The 15,699-nt window shown below is 41.7% G+C and overlaps 1 protein-coding gene across 4 annotated transcripts in view; it reads right to left on the bottom strand.

The window, feature by feature from the left end:
• The window catches only part of dlc1 (DLC1 Rho GTPase activating protein), a 91,326-nt gene that overhangs the window by 17,970 nt on the left and 57,657 nt on the right, over positions 1 to 15,699 (bottom strand). For all 4 annotated transcript variants that reach the window (XM_089006532.1, XM_089006533.1, XM_089006534.1 and 1 more), the window contains 4 exons: positions 9,827 to 9,898; positions 7,014 to 7,095; positions 4,607 to 4,670; positions 177 to 1,825 (listed from right to left, as the gene is read on the bottom strand). In XM_089006532.1, coding sequence (XP_088862658.1) covers positions 177 to 1,825; positions 4,607 to 4,670; positions 7,014 to 7,095; positions 9,827 to 9,898 — 1,867 coding nt within the window. The remainder of the gene's footprint in view (positions 1 to 176; positions 1,826 to 4,606; positions 4,671 to 7,013; positions 7,096 to 9,826; positions 9,899 to 15,699) is intronic.

Raw genomic sequence — 15,699 nt, 5'->3', positions numbered from 1 at the left:
GTTTACAGAATCAGGGGTCTGTAGACAATCACAATGCTGTTTTTTTTCCTTCTAAAAATCATGACTGAACTATGAAGTTTGTACAAACTGCATAGTAAAACTCAACTCAACTGTATACAAAGTGCTATACAAGGAGAAAAATCAACGGTAAGGCACTTTTGAGGTTGTCGACTGACCTGCTGGTTCTTGTTAATGATGCCCCAACTCCCGAGTCCCTCCTCTCCCGCAACCCATCCTCGCTCTCCGCCAGTGGGTTTCCTGTGCTGTCTTGGTCACTTCCATTTTCAGTCTCTTCTAGATGGTTTTGCAGAGGGGACGATGGACACGGTGAGGCAGAGTCCAACACTGAATCTGAGTCTCCTTCCTCCTCCTCGTCCTCCTCATCTTCCTCCTCGCCAGCCGCCACGGCCTCGGACCAGGCATTCACGAAATGCTGCAGGCCATTTACATGTTGCAGCACCTCCTCCAGTTTCCGCTCATCCCCCTCTGCAGCCTCGTCTCGCGACATGTATGGGACATTGTCGTAAAAACTGAGGCGACTGTCCACTGAGCTGGACGAGACGCGACGTAGGCGCCTACTTTGGCGTCCTCTCAGGATCACGGGGTTTCCGTTATCACTACTGTCGTTTTTGCGTGAACTCCCATCTTGTAGCGCTTTGGGGAAAGTGCCTGGCTTGTGACCCTCCGGTAAATAGAAAAAGATCCTGCTTTCGTCTTCTTCCTCTTCCTCAGCTTGTCTGCCATTCTCCTGAATTCTGTGGTTGTTTCTTCTGTTCTGCTCATCAATGCTCATATCAGTAATTGCTTGGCATGGGATAGGTGGGGCCGATTTGGGCGTCGGCTGCCGATCGGATGCTTGCTGGAGAACGCTGAAGGGGTCAAAACCCTCCAAGTACATCCCCCCTCTCTTACCGGAGCCTGCCGCGGTGCTGTGGCTACGAGCTCGGGTTACCGGGCTTGGGGTGCTCACCGCACTGCCGCTGCTGGCTTCCGATTGGCTGCTCCCGGTGCTTCCAGTGCTACCGTTGCTCGTTTGAGTTGAGTAGGACACAGAACGATTCCTGTTAAGTGTCATAGTCTGGGTTGGATGTTGTTGGTGATTGAGGTTCTGGTTGAGGTTGAGACTTGGGATATCTACACAGTTGAGTCTCCGCAACTTGTCATCATCAAGACCTTCTTTGATGACAGGGCCGCTGATCTCAATCTTCCCACCGCTGATGCTCCCTTTCTTCTTTCTCTTAGAACTGGTGCCACTGCGGAGCCGTAGACTCTCCATTCTCTTGAGGAAGCTCTTGGCACGTGATCTTGTGCTTTTACCACTGCTCCCGCCACCATCCAGACTTCCTCCAAGTTCTCCCGTTTTCAGATCAAAGGTGAACTGTCCGAGTTCCAAGGGAGACGGAGGAAGCCCATCGGACAGAGAGTCCTCATTGGCACACACTGACCCGCCTGTGCCTGATGATGAACACATACTCGCTACAGAGCTGGCTCGCGTCGCTCCGACGGCAATGACTTCGTTTGGGGAATGAATGCTTGGATTACAACGCTTCTCCTCTGCTCTTCCGCCACTTCCACTGCTATGGATGGAACTCACTTCTGGTTGTTCACTGAGATCCGTTAGAACGCTTTCAGAACTATTTCCCTCGCACAGTGCCAGTTTGGTCTTTTTGGATACTTGGTCCTTTGCTGAAGATGACGGTGCACAATCTGTGTACAATGAGGAGAAAACCTCCAGGTCCTCCATCCGGGACCAGCGCTTACTGTCTCTCTGAAATGTCCAGCGGCCACTGATAGCACACGGCTCATCCTCATCTGAGTCTTCACTCTGTACAACAGACAGCAAGAGAGTCAATTATTTCTCTCTTTCAATACATTCAAGACAAATACAACGATCGTCATTGCACGGAGTCGTACAGGTTTCCGAAATTTACATAATTCTAAAAAAATGTAGAAAAAAAAAAAATCAAGAAACTTGATTCCCTAATGCCTAATTTAGTTTATTCATGTTGACGAGTAACATGTTCCATCATTTCCAGACTTCACAAAAAATATTTGCATACCATGTAATAATATCAATAATACATTTCATTTATAAGCACCTTTCAAAATTCTCAAGGTCACTTTAGAGATCAGTTTTTATGTGGGTGAGCAGCGGCAGCCACATGCGCCAGCGTTCACTCAACCCGGAATAACTCTAATAAATAAAAAGCTAGCTAGCTACTACATAGTTAATAGATAGCCAGCCAGCGAGCTAACAGATAGCCAACTAACTAGCTAGCTAGCTATTATATAGCTAAAAGACAGCCAGCCAGACAGCGAGCTAGCAAACATAACTAATAGATAGCCAGCTACACAGCTGGCTAGCTAATAGATAGCTCTCAAGGTCACTTTACAGTCACTAGATCAGTTTTTCTGTGGGTGAGCAGTGGCAGCCACATGTGCCAGCGTTCACTCAACCCGGAATAACTCAAATAAATAAAACGCTAGCTAGCTAGCTAGCTACTACATAGCTAATGACTGGCTGGCTGGATTGCAATCTACGGCATCAAAATGTAATTTTCTGAAATTGCCAGTGGGCCTGACACATTGAAACCAAGCTGGGGGAGGTGTGCATTTAAGGAAGATGCATACTGAGTAAATGTGCCTCCTACATTGGCTCGCTGTCTATTAGCTATCTATTTGCTATATAGCTAGCTAGCTGGCTATCTGTTAGCTATCTATTCGGCTGGGTAGCTACCTATTCACTATATACTAGCTATCTATTAGTATCTATCTATTATCTATTAGCTATCTATTAGCCAGTCAGCCGGTTAGATAGCTAACAGCTAGCTAGCTAGACAGCGAATAGATAGCTAATAGCCAGTCAATGTAGGAGGCATTTACATCATAGTATACATCTTCCCTAAATGGACACCTCCCCCAGTGTGGTTGAAATATGTCAGGCCCACTGGCAATTTCAGAAAATTCCATTCTGATGCCGTAGATTGCAATCCAGCCAGCCAGTCAGTTCCTACACGGTCTTTATCCAATCCGTTGGTATTTTAGTTGTGTCAGACAACTTCACTGATACTGCCTGTCATTCTACACTTAGTCGATTCTCCCAGATTCCACAGGTGAACTCACCTCCCTATAAGAAAGTAACTTAGTTGACCCTTAACCTATGGTGACCACAAACCCTTTAGAAAGATATGGTGCTTGCAAATGAGTAGTTACAATCCAGATCAATTCTTTAATTTTTTTACAACGTGTCAAACCCATATTTAACCAGGCTGTTAATCAACATTAATGATTTATGAAAAACAATCAAAGAGTCTTTGGGATGTTTCAACACATTCCACAATGGCTTTTTACTGATTTTATACTTTTTTTTGGAATGTGAGATAACAATAGACAGCAGCTGATACACCAAATACACCTACACAAACATTTGGCAACACTTTAGATACCTTATCATCAATTCTTAAAAGCATTCCTCCAAGCAATGCTGCGGATTGTGATCACTGTTCAAAAGAAAATCTATTCTTGTCGACAGGTTGGATCAAGACTGAACTGGGTGAAGACCATCACCAAGACAATCCGCCCTCAGACCACAACTTTGGTGTACGTGATGGGCCAAATGCTCAAATGTATTTCTATAACATCACAACTGATGATGATTCTGGTCGATGTCCATACTAGGGGCGTAGCCACGAATCTAAGAGAGCCATGAGGAGGCTTTGAGGGGGGGGGGGGGAATCAATGCATTCCTACGCAGTATAAGGGCTTGTTTGTCAGCCCACTTGGAAGGCAAATGACCTCTTTGACTACCAAACTCCGAAACGAAAGGTGACACAGAGAAGGTCACCCCAATGAATAGCACCACACACGGGACAAGGGTGTTACTGTGTGGCACTTAAGACCATTAAGGAATTAAGGTTAATTTGCTTGAAAGACAGCCATTCTTGTCTCCAAGTGGCCATCTCTGTTCAGGTTCGACATTACTTGGAACACACAGACAGAAGCGTGTTTGATTCAGTGAAATTTGTTTGTTTCCGAACTGACATCAGAAAAAAATGTTTTATAACATCTAAAATACCCAAAACACGCAGGCTGATATTTTTAGTCAAATGCAAAAAAACAATAAAAATGAGTGAAAGTGTCCCAAAACTACATGCCAGGACGTCTTGCCTTGCTCTAGAATCAAACACATGGCTTCAGATTCGGAGAAGATGCTTTGTTGTTACTCATTCAGTTATGAATATGATTCAAATAGTTCTGAAGAGGAAAGCATAAATGTTTGGAATCGATTAAAGAAGTCCTCCCGTATCTCCGTGGAATCTTATTAAAATACGCTCAGTAGAAGTCATTTGAAGTGAGTTTACAAATTATGGACACAACTTGTCCAGAGGTTGTCCTTTAAGGGGAAACCTGCCGCCTCATGATTTCATTGATTCAAGCCTTTTCTCCAATCCCTTTGGGCTTCTTGCAGTTCCACTTATTATGACATACGCTGGATCCAGCACATTCATAAGAGAAGTATAATACAGCTTTCTCCTGTAGCTGGACTGATTGTTGAGGTGATGAATTGCAAATGCGGTTGCAGGGAGTGGGTGAGCTTTAAACCTACCCTTTTTCTTTGCGGTGAAATCTCCAGTCTCATTAGAGCACACTTGTTGAGAGTTTTGAGCCTCCTGCAATGAAACATAAGCAATCAACAGATTATATTTTAAAATAATAATAATAATAATAATAATAATAATAATAATAATAATAATAATAATAATGATAATAATAATAATACATTTCATTTTCAGCGCCTTTTAAAACTCTCAAGGTTACTTTACAGTCACAGGATAAGTTTTTCTGTGGGTGAGCAGCGGCAGCCACACGCCCCAGCGTTCATTCAACCCGGAAGTAACGCACACACATTTAACTCCAAATTCCGACTTTTAACTCAGAATTTTGACTTTTAACGCAGAATTCCGACTTTTAACGCATAATTCCGACCTTTAACTCATAATTTCGACCTCGAATTCAAAATTCCGACCTTTAACTCAGAATTCTAACTTTTAAATCAGAATTGTGACTTTTAAATCATAATTCCGACTTCTTAATCATAATTCCGACCTTTAACTCGAAATTCCAACTTTTAACTCAGAATTCCGACTTTTAAATCATAATTCCGACTTTTAAATCACAATTCCGACTTTTAAATCACAATTCCGATTCTAAATCATAATTCCGACCTTTAACTCAAAATTCCGACGTTTAACTTGAAATTCCAACCTTTAACTTGAAGTTCCAACCTTTAACTTGAAGTTCCGATCTTTAACCCAAAATTCCGACCTTTAACTCAGAACTCTGACTTTTAACTCAGAATTCCGACTTTTAAATCATAATTCCGACTTTTGCAATATTATGGAAATATTTCATTGGGTATTGTGAATGTACATTACATGTGAAACTATTGAATTAAATCAATTTTTTGACAATTTTATGAGTATCTACGGAAAAAAATAGACCCCAGAACACAAAGGGCATAAGAAAGTAGAAAAGGGGGGAGTGAAAAGAAGACAGTCGCCAGTCGTCTCTCAGGCTCCTTAATGAACTGCAAACAAATGAGTGGGAGGCAGCAAAAGGGAGAGAATGTAATCTGCTGAAGTGACTGCAAAATCTGGGAGGGGGTGGGGGGTACAGAAAGCTTATCCCCCAGCCACCTGGTGAAGGGGAGCGAGAGTGGCGGGGTCCCTCTGGAGAGCTTTTACAGGCGATCATGTAACAATGGGGAGATGAAGGGATGGAAACTGAGGAATAGTTTGGCAGGAGGAGGTGGGGGTGGCAGCAGTTGGGGGGGGGCGACATTGATATGATCACTTCCAGATGTGTGAATGCACACCTGCTGTGCTTTATTACTGAAAAATTGAATTTGATGAACCTAGCATCACGAAAACGCCATTAACCTCAATCAGCCCCTTCCACCTCCTGTTACTTAAAGGACAACCGACACCATTTTTTTGTTACCTAACTGACATTAGAAAAAACGTTTTATAGCATCTAAAATACTCAAAACACGCAGACTGATATTTTTAGTTAAATGCAAAACACCAATAAAAATAACTTTAAGTGTACCAAAACTGCCACAAAATGAGCTCGGAACTGGGCAGATTCAGAAAGTCCCGCCCCCTTGTTCGTGACATCACACAAACATACTCCTTCACAAACTGCCCGGCTCCGGAATCAAAACAATGGCTTCAGAGAGTTCAGATTCGGAGAAGAGGCTTTCTTGTTACTCATCCAGTTATGAATATGATTCAAATAATTCTGAAGAGGAAAGCATAAATGTTTGCCATCGATTAAAAAAGTCCTTCCGTATCAACTCCAATGTAGCGCCCAGAAAAAGCACGAGATGGCGCACAAGCTCAACTGCCATCACAAAGGTAAATAAAACAACTTTATTATACAGTAGTTTATTTCTTTAGTTACAATCCAATAGAACATTTATTATACATAAAATAATGTTTTTTTTGTGTAGTTTTAAGGCTTATTTAGTAGAAAATTATGTTTTATGGGGACCTGGGAACGGATTAATCTCATTTTAATAGTTTCTTATAGGAAATAAATGTTCGGAAGACGAACTTTTCGCCTCATAAACGCTTTCTGGGAACGATATATGTTCGTGAGCTGAGGTATCACCAGTAAATGCATAGACACCTCAGCATAAACAGAAAAGTTTATTGAAATAAGATAGTTATTGGGGAAAAAGTGATATCTGGGAAAAGTGAAGGTAAAGGACATCCGCCTTGGAATCAGAAAACATAAAAAAGGGCTAAGAGTAAAGAAGAGCAATGTACTTATCATGTCATCGTTTCATCCCCTAGGCTACTTCCCAAACACCCTTTCGTTTGAAGTCAAACCCTTATGCTTTTATTTTGGTAGCACCGAAAGATAATTACAGAAAAGAGGCAGTGGAAGCAGCAGGAATGGATCATAACATCAGAGGAAGGAGAAAGGATTTATATTCGCACGAGTCCCACCTGCAGAGAGCCTCAGTGGCATCTCGATCAAGGAAGTCGTGGTCCCTGGTGACTGAAGAGATGTCAATGGGAAACTGGGCATCTGAAGGGAGATAGAGCTCAATGAGTTCAGATCAAACTCAACAACAACACACTGAAACACCCACGGAGATCTTCCGTCCTCGCTCTCCCCCCCCCCCGTAGCCGGCATAAAAAGCTACAAGAGGAAGTGGCATCTTATCCGACCAAACAAACCCAGCTGCGGCTTTCAGAGGCAACAGGCAGGGGGGATGTGGAGCACTGAGCGATTGATTGAAGAATGACAATAGGCACTCCGCCGCAGCTCGGAGCTCTTACTTCCGACTGATTTTTTTCTTTCTGCTCTCCTGTCAAGGACAACCAAGATCACTTTTTTGTTTCCTAACTGACACCAGTAAAAAAAAATTATAGCATCTAAAATACGTAAAACACGCAGGATGGTATTTTTAGTCAAATGCAAAACACCAATAAAAATGACTTAAAGTGTCCAAAAACTACTTCAAAATGACCTCGAAATGGCGAGTTTCAGAAGGTCCCGCCCCCTTGTTCGTGACGTCACGCCAAGACGTCTTGCATTGCTAGTGAATCAAAACAATGGCTTCAGATTCGGAGAAGATACTTTCTTGTTACTCATTCAGTTATGAATATGATTCAAATAGTTCTGAAGAGGAAAGCATACATGTTTGCAATCGATTAAAGAAGAAATTCCGTGCCATTTTGAGGTATATGAGGGCGGGAAATGTAGCACTAAAAAGAGGCAGAAAATGGCAACAAAGCTCCGGGTAAGGAATTAATCAGCCCGTTTCCACACGCTGATTAATTCCTTACACGGAGCTTTGTCGCCGTCTTCTGCCTCTTGTTGGTGCTACACGAAGTTTTCAGACTGAACAAAGTACAGCAAAATGCATTGACGTGATGGAAGGACTGCTACAATGTGTCCTTTTTTCGGTCAGGGGCGTTCCTTCAGTGACGTAACGTGAGGACTCGTCACCAACTCAAAAACAAGACTTCCGGAATATACAGCGCGAATCGTAAAATGTAAAATATAGCTATATGCGGTGGAGTCTTTGTAAAATACGCTCAGTAGAAGTCATTTGAAGCCATTTTACAAATTATGGACACAACGTGTCCGGAGACGTCGGTTGTCCTTTAAAAGCAAATCACCGCACAAATAAGTGCTCGGCTAATATTCAAGCGCTTGTTGGAATGTTGTGGCCCAACCCTGAATGGGAATCTCCATCCAAACCCTAAGGGGAGTGATGATAAGACAACACTATTGAGGGAATACCAGCACTTTGGGTTTTCTGTACTGACAGAGGTCTATCAGCTTGCTTATCTTTAGAGGGGCAATCGTCTTGACAGTAAGGACAATAGAGACGGATATAAGAGCAGAAAATGTGTATCTAGATGGCTACATAGCTAGCTAGGTAGCTGGCTACCTAGTTAACAATCTAGCTGGCTACCTAGCTATCTATCGACATGGCTTCCTAGCTAGCTATTGATTTGCTATCTATTAGCTATCAAACTTGCTAGCCGGCTATCTATTAGTTATCTATTAGCTAGCTAGCTAACTTTCGATCTGAGTTATTCTCCGGTTTGAGTGAACGCTGACGCATGTGGCTGCCACTTCAGCGTCAGACGGCTGAAGAAACCTTTTCATTGATCATCCTGTGACTGTAAAGTGACCTTGAGAGTTTTGAAAGGCGCTTAGAAATGAAATGTATTATTATTATTATTATTATCATCTCATCCGCACACATTCCTAACTGTGTATAGCGGAATAAGTTGTGAAGCCTTGGTGCTTCTCAATTTGCCTCTGATTCACACTGCACAGGTGTATAAAAATAGTCTCCCCACCGACAACAACAAAGAGCCATTTGGACCAATAGAAAACATTTCACGGTGAAGTGTGAATGAACTAAGAACTGCTGACAAATAATATTTTGACTTGCAGTGATATTAAAAAAAAGGAGTAGAGCTGTGCATGATTCCCCAAAAAATGTACATTAGCCGAAAGAATAGAACGTGCACTCCTTTTATCTCAATTAAATGGAATACAATTAGGTCAGTTTGTGAACTCGGACAAGCAGTAATACTTAGGTTAGACGTTTCAGTTACACCCTCGTGCAAAATAATTGCACCGCCATGTTATTTTGTCATAAAATTGATTGTTTACATTTTTTGACAAGTCAAATGATTTAAATTAATACATTTTAGAAAGACGTGTGTCCTCCCCTGTTCTTTATCACTTCAGCGATGCCTTTTGGCATGGAATCGACCAGATTTTGACAGATGATGGAAGGGTCCCTGTACTGTACCAGGTCTTAATTATAGTACAAATTAGGGCTTTTTTGTTGTGAAATCTTTCGCACACAGACGAATCCATGAATTCTCAATCGGGTTCAAATCCGGTGAATTGCCAGGCCAATCTATCACAATAATGTCCTGCTGTGCAAAGAAATATGCGGTGTTGTATCCATCTCGTTGAAGAAGAACTGATTTATAGGACAAAAACCACTTCTTTTTATACCCGACGGAAAAGGGATTAGGATGAGATAATGCATTAATCATCCAATCAGAGGCCTGGCAAACAAGTATACCACCCCTATTGTTCTGGACTTTTCACAAACATTAGAATGATTTAAACCAGCAAACAGTTAAGATCACCGTGTGGTGCAATTAATTTGCACAAGGGTGTATGCTACTTCAAAAAAAATAATCAATCCATACAATCCTTTCCATAATTCCCTCAATTGCAATTTATCTCTCACGACAATCAGTCGGACGATGCTGACCTTCATAGAGCTGGGCATACTGTGGGAAGCCTGCTGCTCGGAGCCAGGTACAGGCTTCTTTGGCTTCAATCTCTGCAGAGGAAGAAAAAAACAAAACAAAAGAAACCACAGGGTTGTTAGATTGAGTAACACAACCTATCAAAAAATCTGATTCATACCACACACATACAGGACACAAATAAAAATGACAGGTGAAGAGCATGTGACATTTTGTCATCATAAAGTCCAATTTTATTGCTGCCATTTTATTGAGTGATCAAAAAGAGACTGATAACGAAGGGCTTTAAACCGAGACGATAGCCAGGATGAGTTGCATAAACCACTACCCTACCAATGAAAGTGAATTCCGAAGTCCACTTAAAGGACAACCGACACCATTTTTTTGTTTCCTGACATCAGAAAAATGTTTGATAGCATCTAAAAATCCCCAAAACACGCAGACTGATATTTTGAGTCAAATGCAAAACACCGATAAAAATGCCACAAAATGAGCTCGAAACTGGGCAGATTCAGAAAGTCCCGCCCCCTTCTTTGTGACGTCATTATTGGTCACACACTGCCTTGCTCCAGAATCAAAACAATGGCTTCAGATTCGGAGAAGATGCTTTCTTGTTACTCATCCAGTTATGAATATGATTCATAGTTCTGAAGAGGAAAGCATAAATGTTTGCAATCGATTAAAGAAGTCATTTCGTGTCATTTTGAGCCATCTGGACTGAAATGTAGCATCCCAGAAAATGCACAAGATGGCGCACGAGCTCTGTTGTAAATGGGCTGATTTGTCTGCTGGGAATTCGTGTCAACTAGTATCAAATACGTAGTAGTCTTGGTGCAACACAAAACGATTCACCATCGTGTTATTTATGTGTTTTCCTTCTGATTTCGCCATCAACCCGGATCAACGCGAAGTTGCGTGCCAGACGTGACGTCACGTCAGGCATCGTCATCAACTCAAAAACAAGACTTCCTGAATATTCAGCGCGAGTCTTAAAAGGTAAAATATAGCTATATGCGGTGGAATCTTCATAAAATACGCTTAGTAGAAGTCATTTGAAGTGATTTTACAAATTCTGGACGCAACTTGTCCGGATGTGTCGGTTGTCCTTTCAGTAAATGTCCGTCGAAAATGGATGGATGTGTACACATGCAATTCCACACACATTTTCCTTGCTTTCATCCATTTGCACCTTACTGAATTTGAACCCATTGACCTCATTAGCTATCTCACATTTGGTCATTCGCCTCTCACATGGTTTAAAAGCTGGAGCTCACAAGCATCCATCGTGCAGAGAGTGTGCCACTTAAGCTCTTTAGCCGATACACTGACACTTTATTTCACCTTAATTTGTCAAACAGTGCAGAGGTCTGTTCTGACTATGTTCCCATTGACCAGTTATTCATATCATGTCATCATAAAATATGTTAGATGGGCCGCCAGAACTACACTGTCTTAGGGTTGTCTCACAATCACAAAAACATGATAGTTAGGGTTTTATTTATTTCTCAGCGACAGGCTACCATCTCTCAAAGTGTTGTAGCACGCGTATAAAGTAAATGGGACAAATGGGGGGCAAGAGTAGCAAGCATCTCAATTACATGCGAAAGCCATTTAGCTGACATATGCCAAATGCTTGTCCACACTCCCGTCTCCTCAGTCTACTACCCCCGCCCGCCTCCACACACACACACACACACACACACACACACACAGAAGACACACAGGGTCCTGTCTGATGTGTTGTGACAGCAAGCACGAATGTAGCACGGTCATGAGAAACACTTGTCAACAAAACTAGCATGACAAAGGCAGGAAGGAATGGCAAGTAAAGATCTCAGATGAAAGTGGGACCATAACCTGAAATTTAAAGGATAACCGACGCCTCCGGACAAGTTGTGTCCATCATTTGTAAAATCACTTCAAATGACTTCTACTGAGTGTATTTTACAAAGATTCCACAGAATATAGCGATATTGTACGTTTTAAGACTCACGCTGAATATTCAGGAAGTCTTGTTTTCGAGTTAATGACGATTCCCTAAGTGACATCACGGAGGAAACGCCCCTGACCGAGAAAGCGACACACAATGCATTTTGGGTACTTTGGTCTGTTGTTGATGGCGAAATTAGAAGAAAAACACATAAATAACGCAATGGTGAATCGTTGTGTGTCGCATCAAGACTACTATTTGATACTAGTTGACACAAATTCCCGGCAGACAAATCAGCCCATTTCCAATGGAGCTTGCGCGCCATCTTGTGTATTTTCTGGGAGCTATATTGGACTCCAGACGGCTCGAATTGATATGGAAGGACTTCTTTAATCGATTGCAAACATTTATGCTTTCCTTTTCAGAACTATTTGAATCATATTCATAACTGGATGAGTAACAAAAAAGCATCTTCTCTGAATCTGAACTCTCTGAACCCATTGTTTTGATTCTGGGGCAGGGTAGTTTGTGAAGGAGTATCCTGGCATGGCGTCATGAACAAGGGGGCGGTACCTTCTGAAACTGGCCATTTCCGGGGTCATTTTGAAGTCGTTTTGGGACACTTTAACTCATTTTTATTGGTGTTTTGCATTTGACTAAAAATAGCCTGCGTGTTTTGGGTATTTTAGATGCTATAAAACGTTTTTCTCAAAAAAGGTGTCGGTTGTCCTTTAATAGTATGCGGTATAATATCAAATATCATCTACAAACATGTGAATTTGGTCTAAATAAGAGCTGCAAACTGAGGAATCTTTGAAGCATGAATTGACACTTTCACAGTCCAGTCATAAGAGATGATTTTTGCGATTACAGGAGAACATCTTCAGAACACAATTCCACTATTCAAGATGGGTGATGTGGATAACAGGCGTTTGTGAAATTCAATGTGACTAACAGATGACTTTATGCTGTTAGGAAAAAAAATATGGTTGACACATGAGGATCATAAGACCGCTTCTTCTGCTTCTGCTATAAAGCCCCTCGTCTCCATACACCATGTCTATACATTCATTTACATACCAACAGCAAGCCTAGACGGCAGACAAACCCACTAACGACAAGGCGTGACATGATCATCGCAGGGTCTACTCTTCCCCTCAGCAGGGGCCAGGCAGCTCGAGAAGCAACAAGTCTGACACCAGCATGCAACCGTGTTTTCCAATAAAAAGTATGTTTAACACACATTTGATTTGACCAAATGAGCTTTATTTGACATAGCCAATGTGCAAAGTGTGTCTGTGGGTATGTGCGCATGTGTTTCTGCATCGACAGGTATAATCTGAGCTAATAGAAGCAGGAAAATATGCAAATATTTGAACGTTTCTGGAATTCAGAACTTTTCTTCTGTGTAGGCATATACCGTTTATTTTGTGTGTGTGTGTGTTTGTATGACTAGTCTTGTGAGGACCACTAACATTTTATACCATACGTAGTGAGGACATTTTTGACAAATGAGGACCTTTTGGCCGGTCCTCACAAGTTTTTCATTCTAAAGGCTTCTAGAGGGACCATATATGCATCTGTTAAAGTTTCAGAGAGGTCCTCTCAAATTCACCCAAAATGATTTTTTTTTGGTGTGTAGTTTCATTTCACTTGGATACACACACTTTTTACTAACTGTATGTGTGTGTGCGTGTGTGTGAGGAAAAGGTTCATACCACAACAAGTAAAACGAGATTTTAACCAAATTCACTACAGGGGTGAGGACTTTGAATGTAGCAATTCAGAAACCTCACTCCTGCTGTTATTTCAGTTTCAAGTCCACTTTTTTATTATTTGTTTTTAAATAAGTTGAAGTGGGAAATTGGGTGACATTTAGTGTTCAAATGTAACAGTAGTTCTTCTCTAAACTTATCAGCAACGGTGGTCCTCACTCCTTATCTGCAGTTATCCGGACCTCACAAAATCGTCGAAACAGGAATGTGTGTGTACTTGTGTATGTGTGTGTGCATGTTTGCAAGGTCCATCCTCATGTTTAAAGACAAACCAGTGTAAAGACAGTAAAGCTATTAAAATGCAAATACATGTAAACACACTGTTAGGTTTCCACCCTCAAATCTCCCCCGAAAAGAATATGAAATCCAATAAGTGGCTCAGGAGAGGGGATATTGGATGACAGAGGTCATGTGTAGACTGACTGGTGCTCAAATTAACTGCAGTGCATTCTGGTGCGCATCAAAGACAAAATAATACTACAACAGCAGGCACAATTTGGATTCAGACAATAACAGTCCTGCATTTTCATTCATTCATTGACTCAATAGGAATACAGTGATACTTAGGCTTACGAATTTAATTGGTTCCTAGAAAGTGTATGTAAGGTGAAAGTGTGTATTCCAGAAATTAATTTCCCAAAGGAAACAATTAAAATGAGAATAATCCGTTCTCTAAACCGAAGACTGGGGGTGGGGAGTAGAGGGGGAAAAAAGCCCTAAAAAAAAGCTCTAATAACCCGGCTCGTTCGTGAAAAGTAGTTCGGCAGGCACGATGGCGCTGTTCGGCCTTGTGGTTAGGTGTTCTTCCACCGAAAACTAGTCCGCCAGCCATTGTGGCGCTCCATGTGTTCGTATGCCAAGATTATATTCTCGCAAATTTAACGTTCGTAAGGCAAAAAGTTTGTTAGCTAAAGCGTTCGTAAGTCAAGGTATCACTGTATTTCTCAACAGGAAGCAGATAGGTCATGAGGAATCTGGAACAGACATTCCAACAATCGATCTTTGCTCATTCCTCCAAATATCAGCAGAAGCAATCGATGTCCCAGAATTGCAATCACAACCCACCGCTATTTCTACAACAAAATCAGGCTGTTTCGTTCAAATTTATTCTCATTTCCTTTTTTTTTTTTTTTTTTTTTGGTCTTCCGCACTGTCCGTCCCAATTCCTTTGCCCTCGCCAGGGAACGACCTCACGTCCCCTTCCTGCTTCCCTCACAGGAAGTGAGCCGAGTGGCGCTGCAGTGGCCGCTGACCACCGGTCTGTAAGGCCCTGCCTTCGTTTGTTCCTGGCTAGATAATAGGTGGGGAGGCAGCCAAGGCAAACAATGGCTTCTGGGATTGTGTGTACACACCAAACGTCCTCACAGTTGCAGTGGCTGTAAAGCCATAAATGTTTTACAGAGCCGTTTCGTCGAAATAGAAATAGAAGCATTCTGCATCTTGATAACAACATCGCATTGGATGACAGGTGCCAACTTGACGGAAGTACAACTCATCAAAGCACACTGACCAGACCTATAATAATAATAATAATAATAATACATTTCATTTCTAAGCGCCTTTCAAAACTCTCAATGTCACTTTACAGTCACAGGATACATTTTTTTCTGTGGGTGAGCAGCAGCAGCCCACACGCGCCAGCGTTCATTCAACCCGGAAGTAACTGAAATAGATAGCAAGCTAGCTAGCTAGCGAATAGATAGCTGCTAGCTAGCGAATAGATAGCTAATAGCTAGTGAATAGATAGCTAACAGCTAGTGAATAGATAACTATTAGCTAGCGAATAGATAGCTAATAGCTAGCAAATAGATAGCTAATAGCTAGCAAACAGATAGCTATTAGCTAGCGAATAGATAGCTATTAACTAGCGAATAGATAGCTATTAGCCAGCGAATAGATAGCTATTAGTACTTGAGACGTGAAACAAAATGACGGACCAAACAATAAACACCCTGAAAGATCGTGTAAACAAAACAAACACCAGCAGCCCCCCAAAAAATACAAATAAAATATTTTTTTAAATGGCGCTCTGCGTCATATTGTCAATATTTTCATGAGACTCAAGGCCAAAAGCAGCAGGGAAATGATGGCGTGTCATGGGAAAGTTATGATACAAATTGACCACAGAATTCCTTCACTGCACATTCATGACAAATACCTCTTTATCGTT

Source organism: Hippocampus bargibanti, linkage group LG10 (assembly GCF_051943395.1).
Source record: "Hippocampus bargibanti isolate YZ-2025 linkage group LG10, ASM5194339v1, whole genome shotgun sequence".
In the NCBI taxonomy this organism is placed as follows: Eukaryota; Metazoa; Chordata; class Actinopteri; order Syngnathiformes; family Syngnathidae; genus Hippocampus; species Hippocampus bargibanti.
The sequence above is the reverse complement of the archived record's forward strand: the minus strand, read 5'-3'. Positions and strand labels throughout refer to the sequence as shown.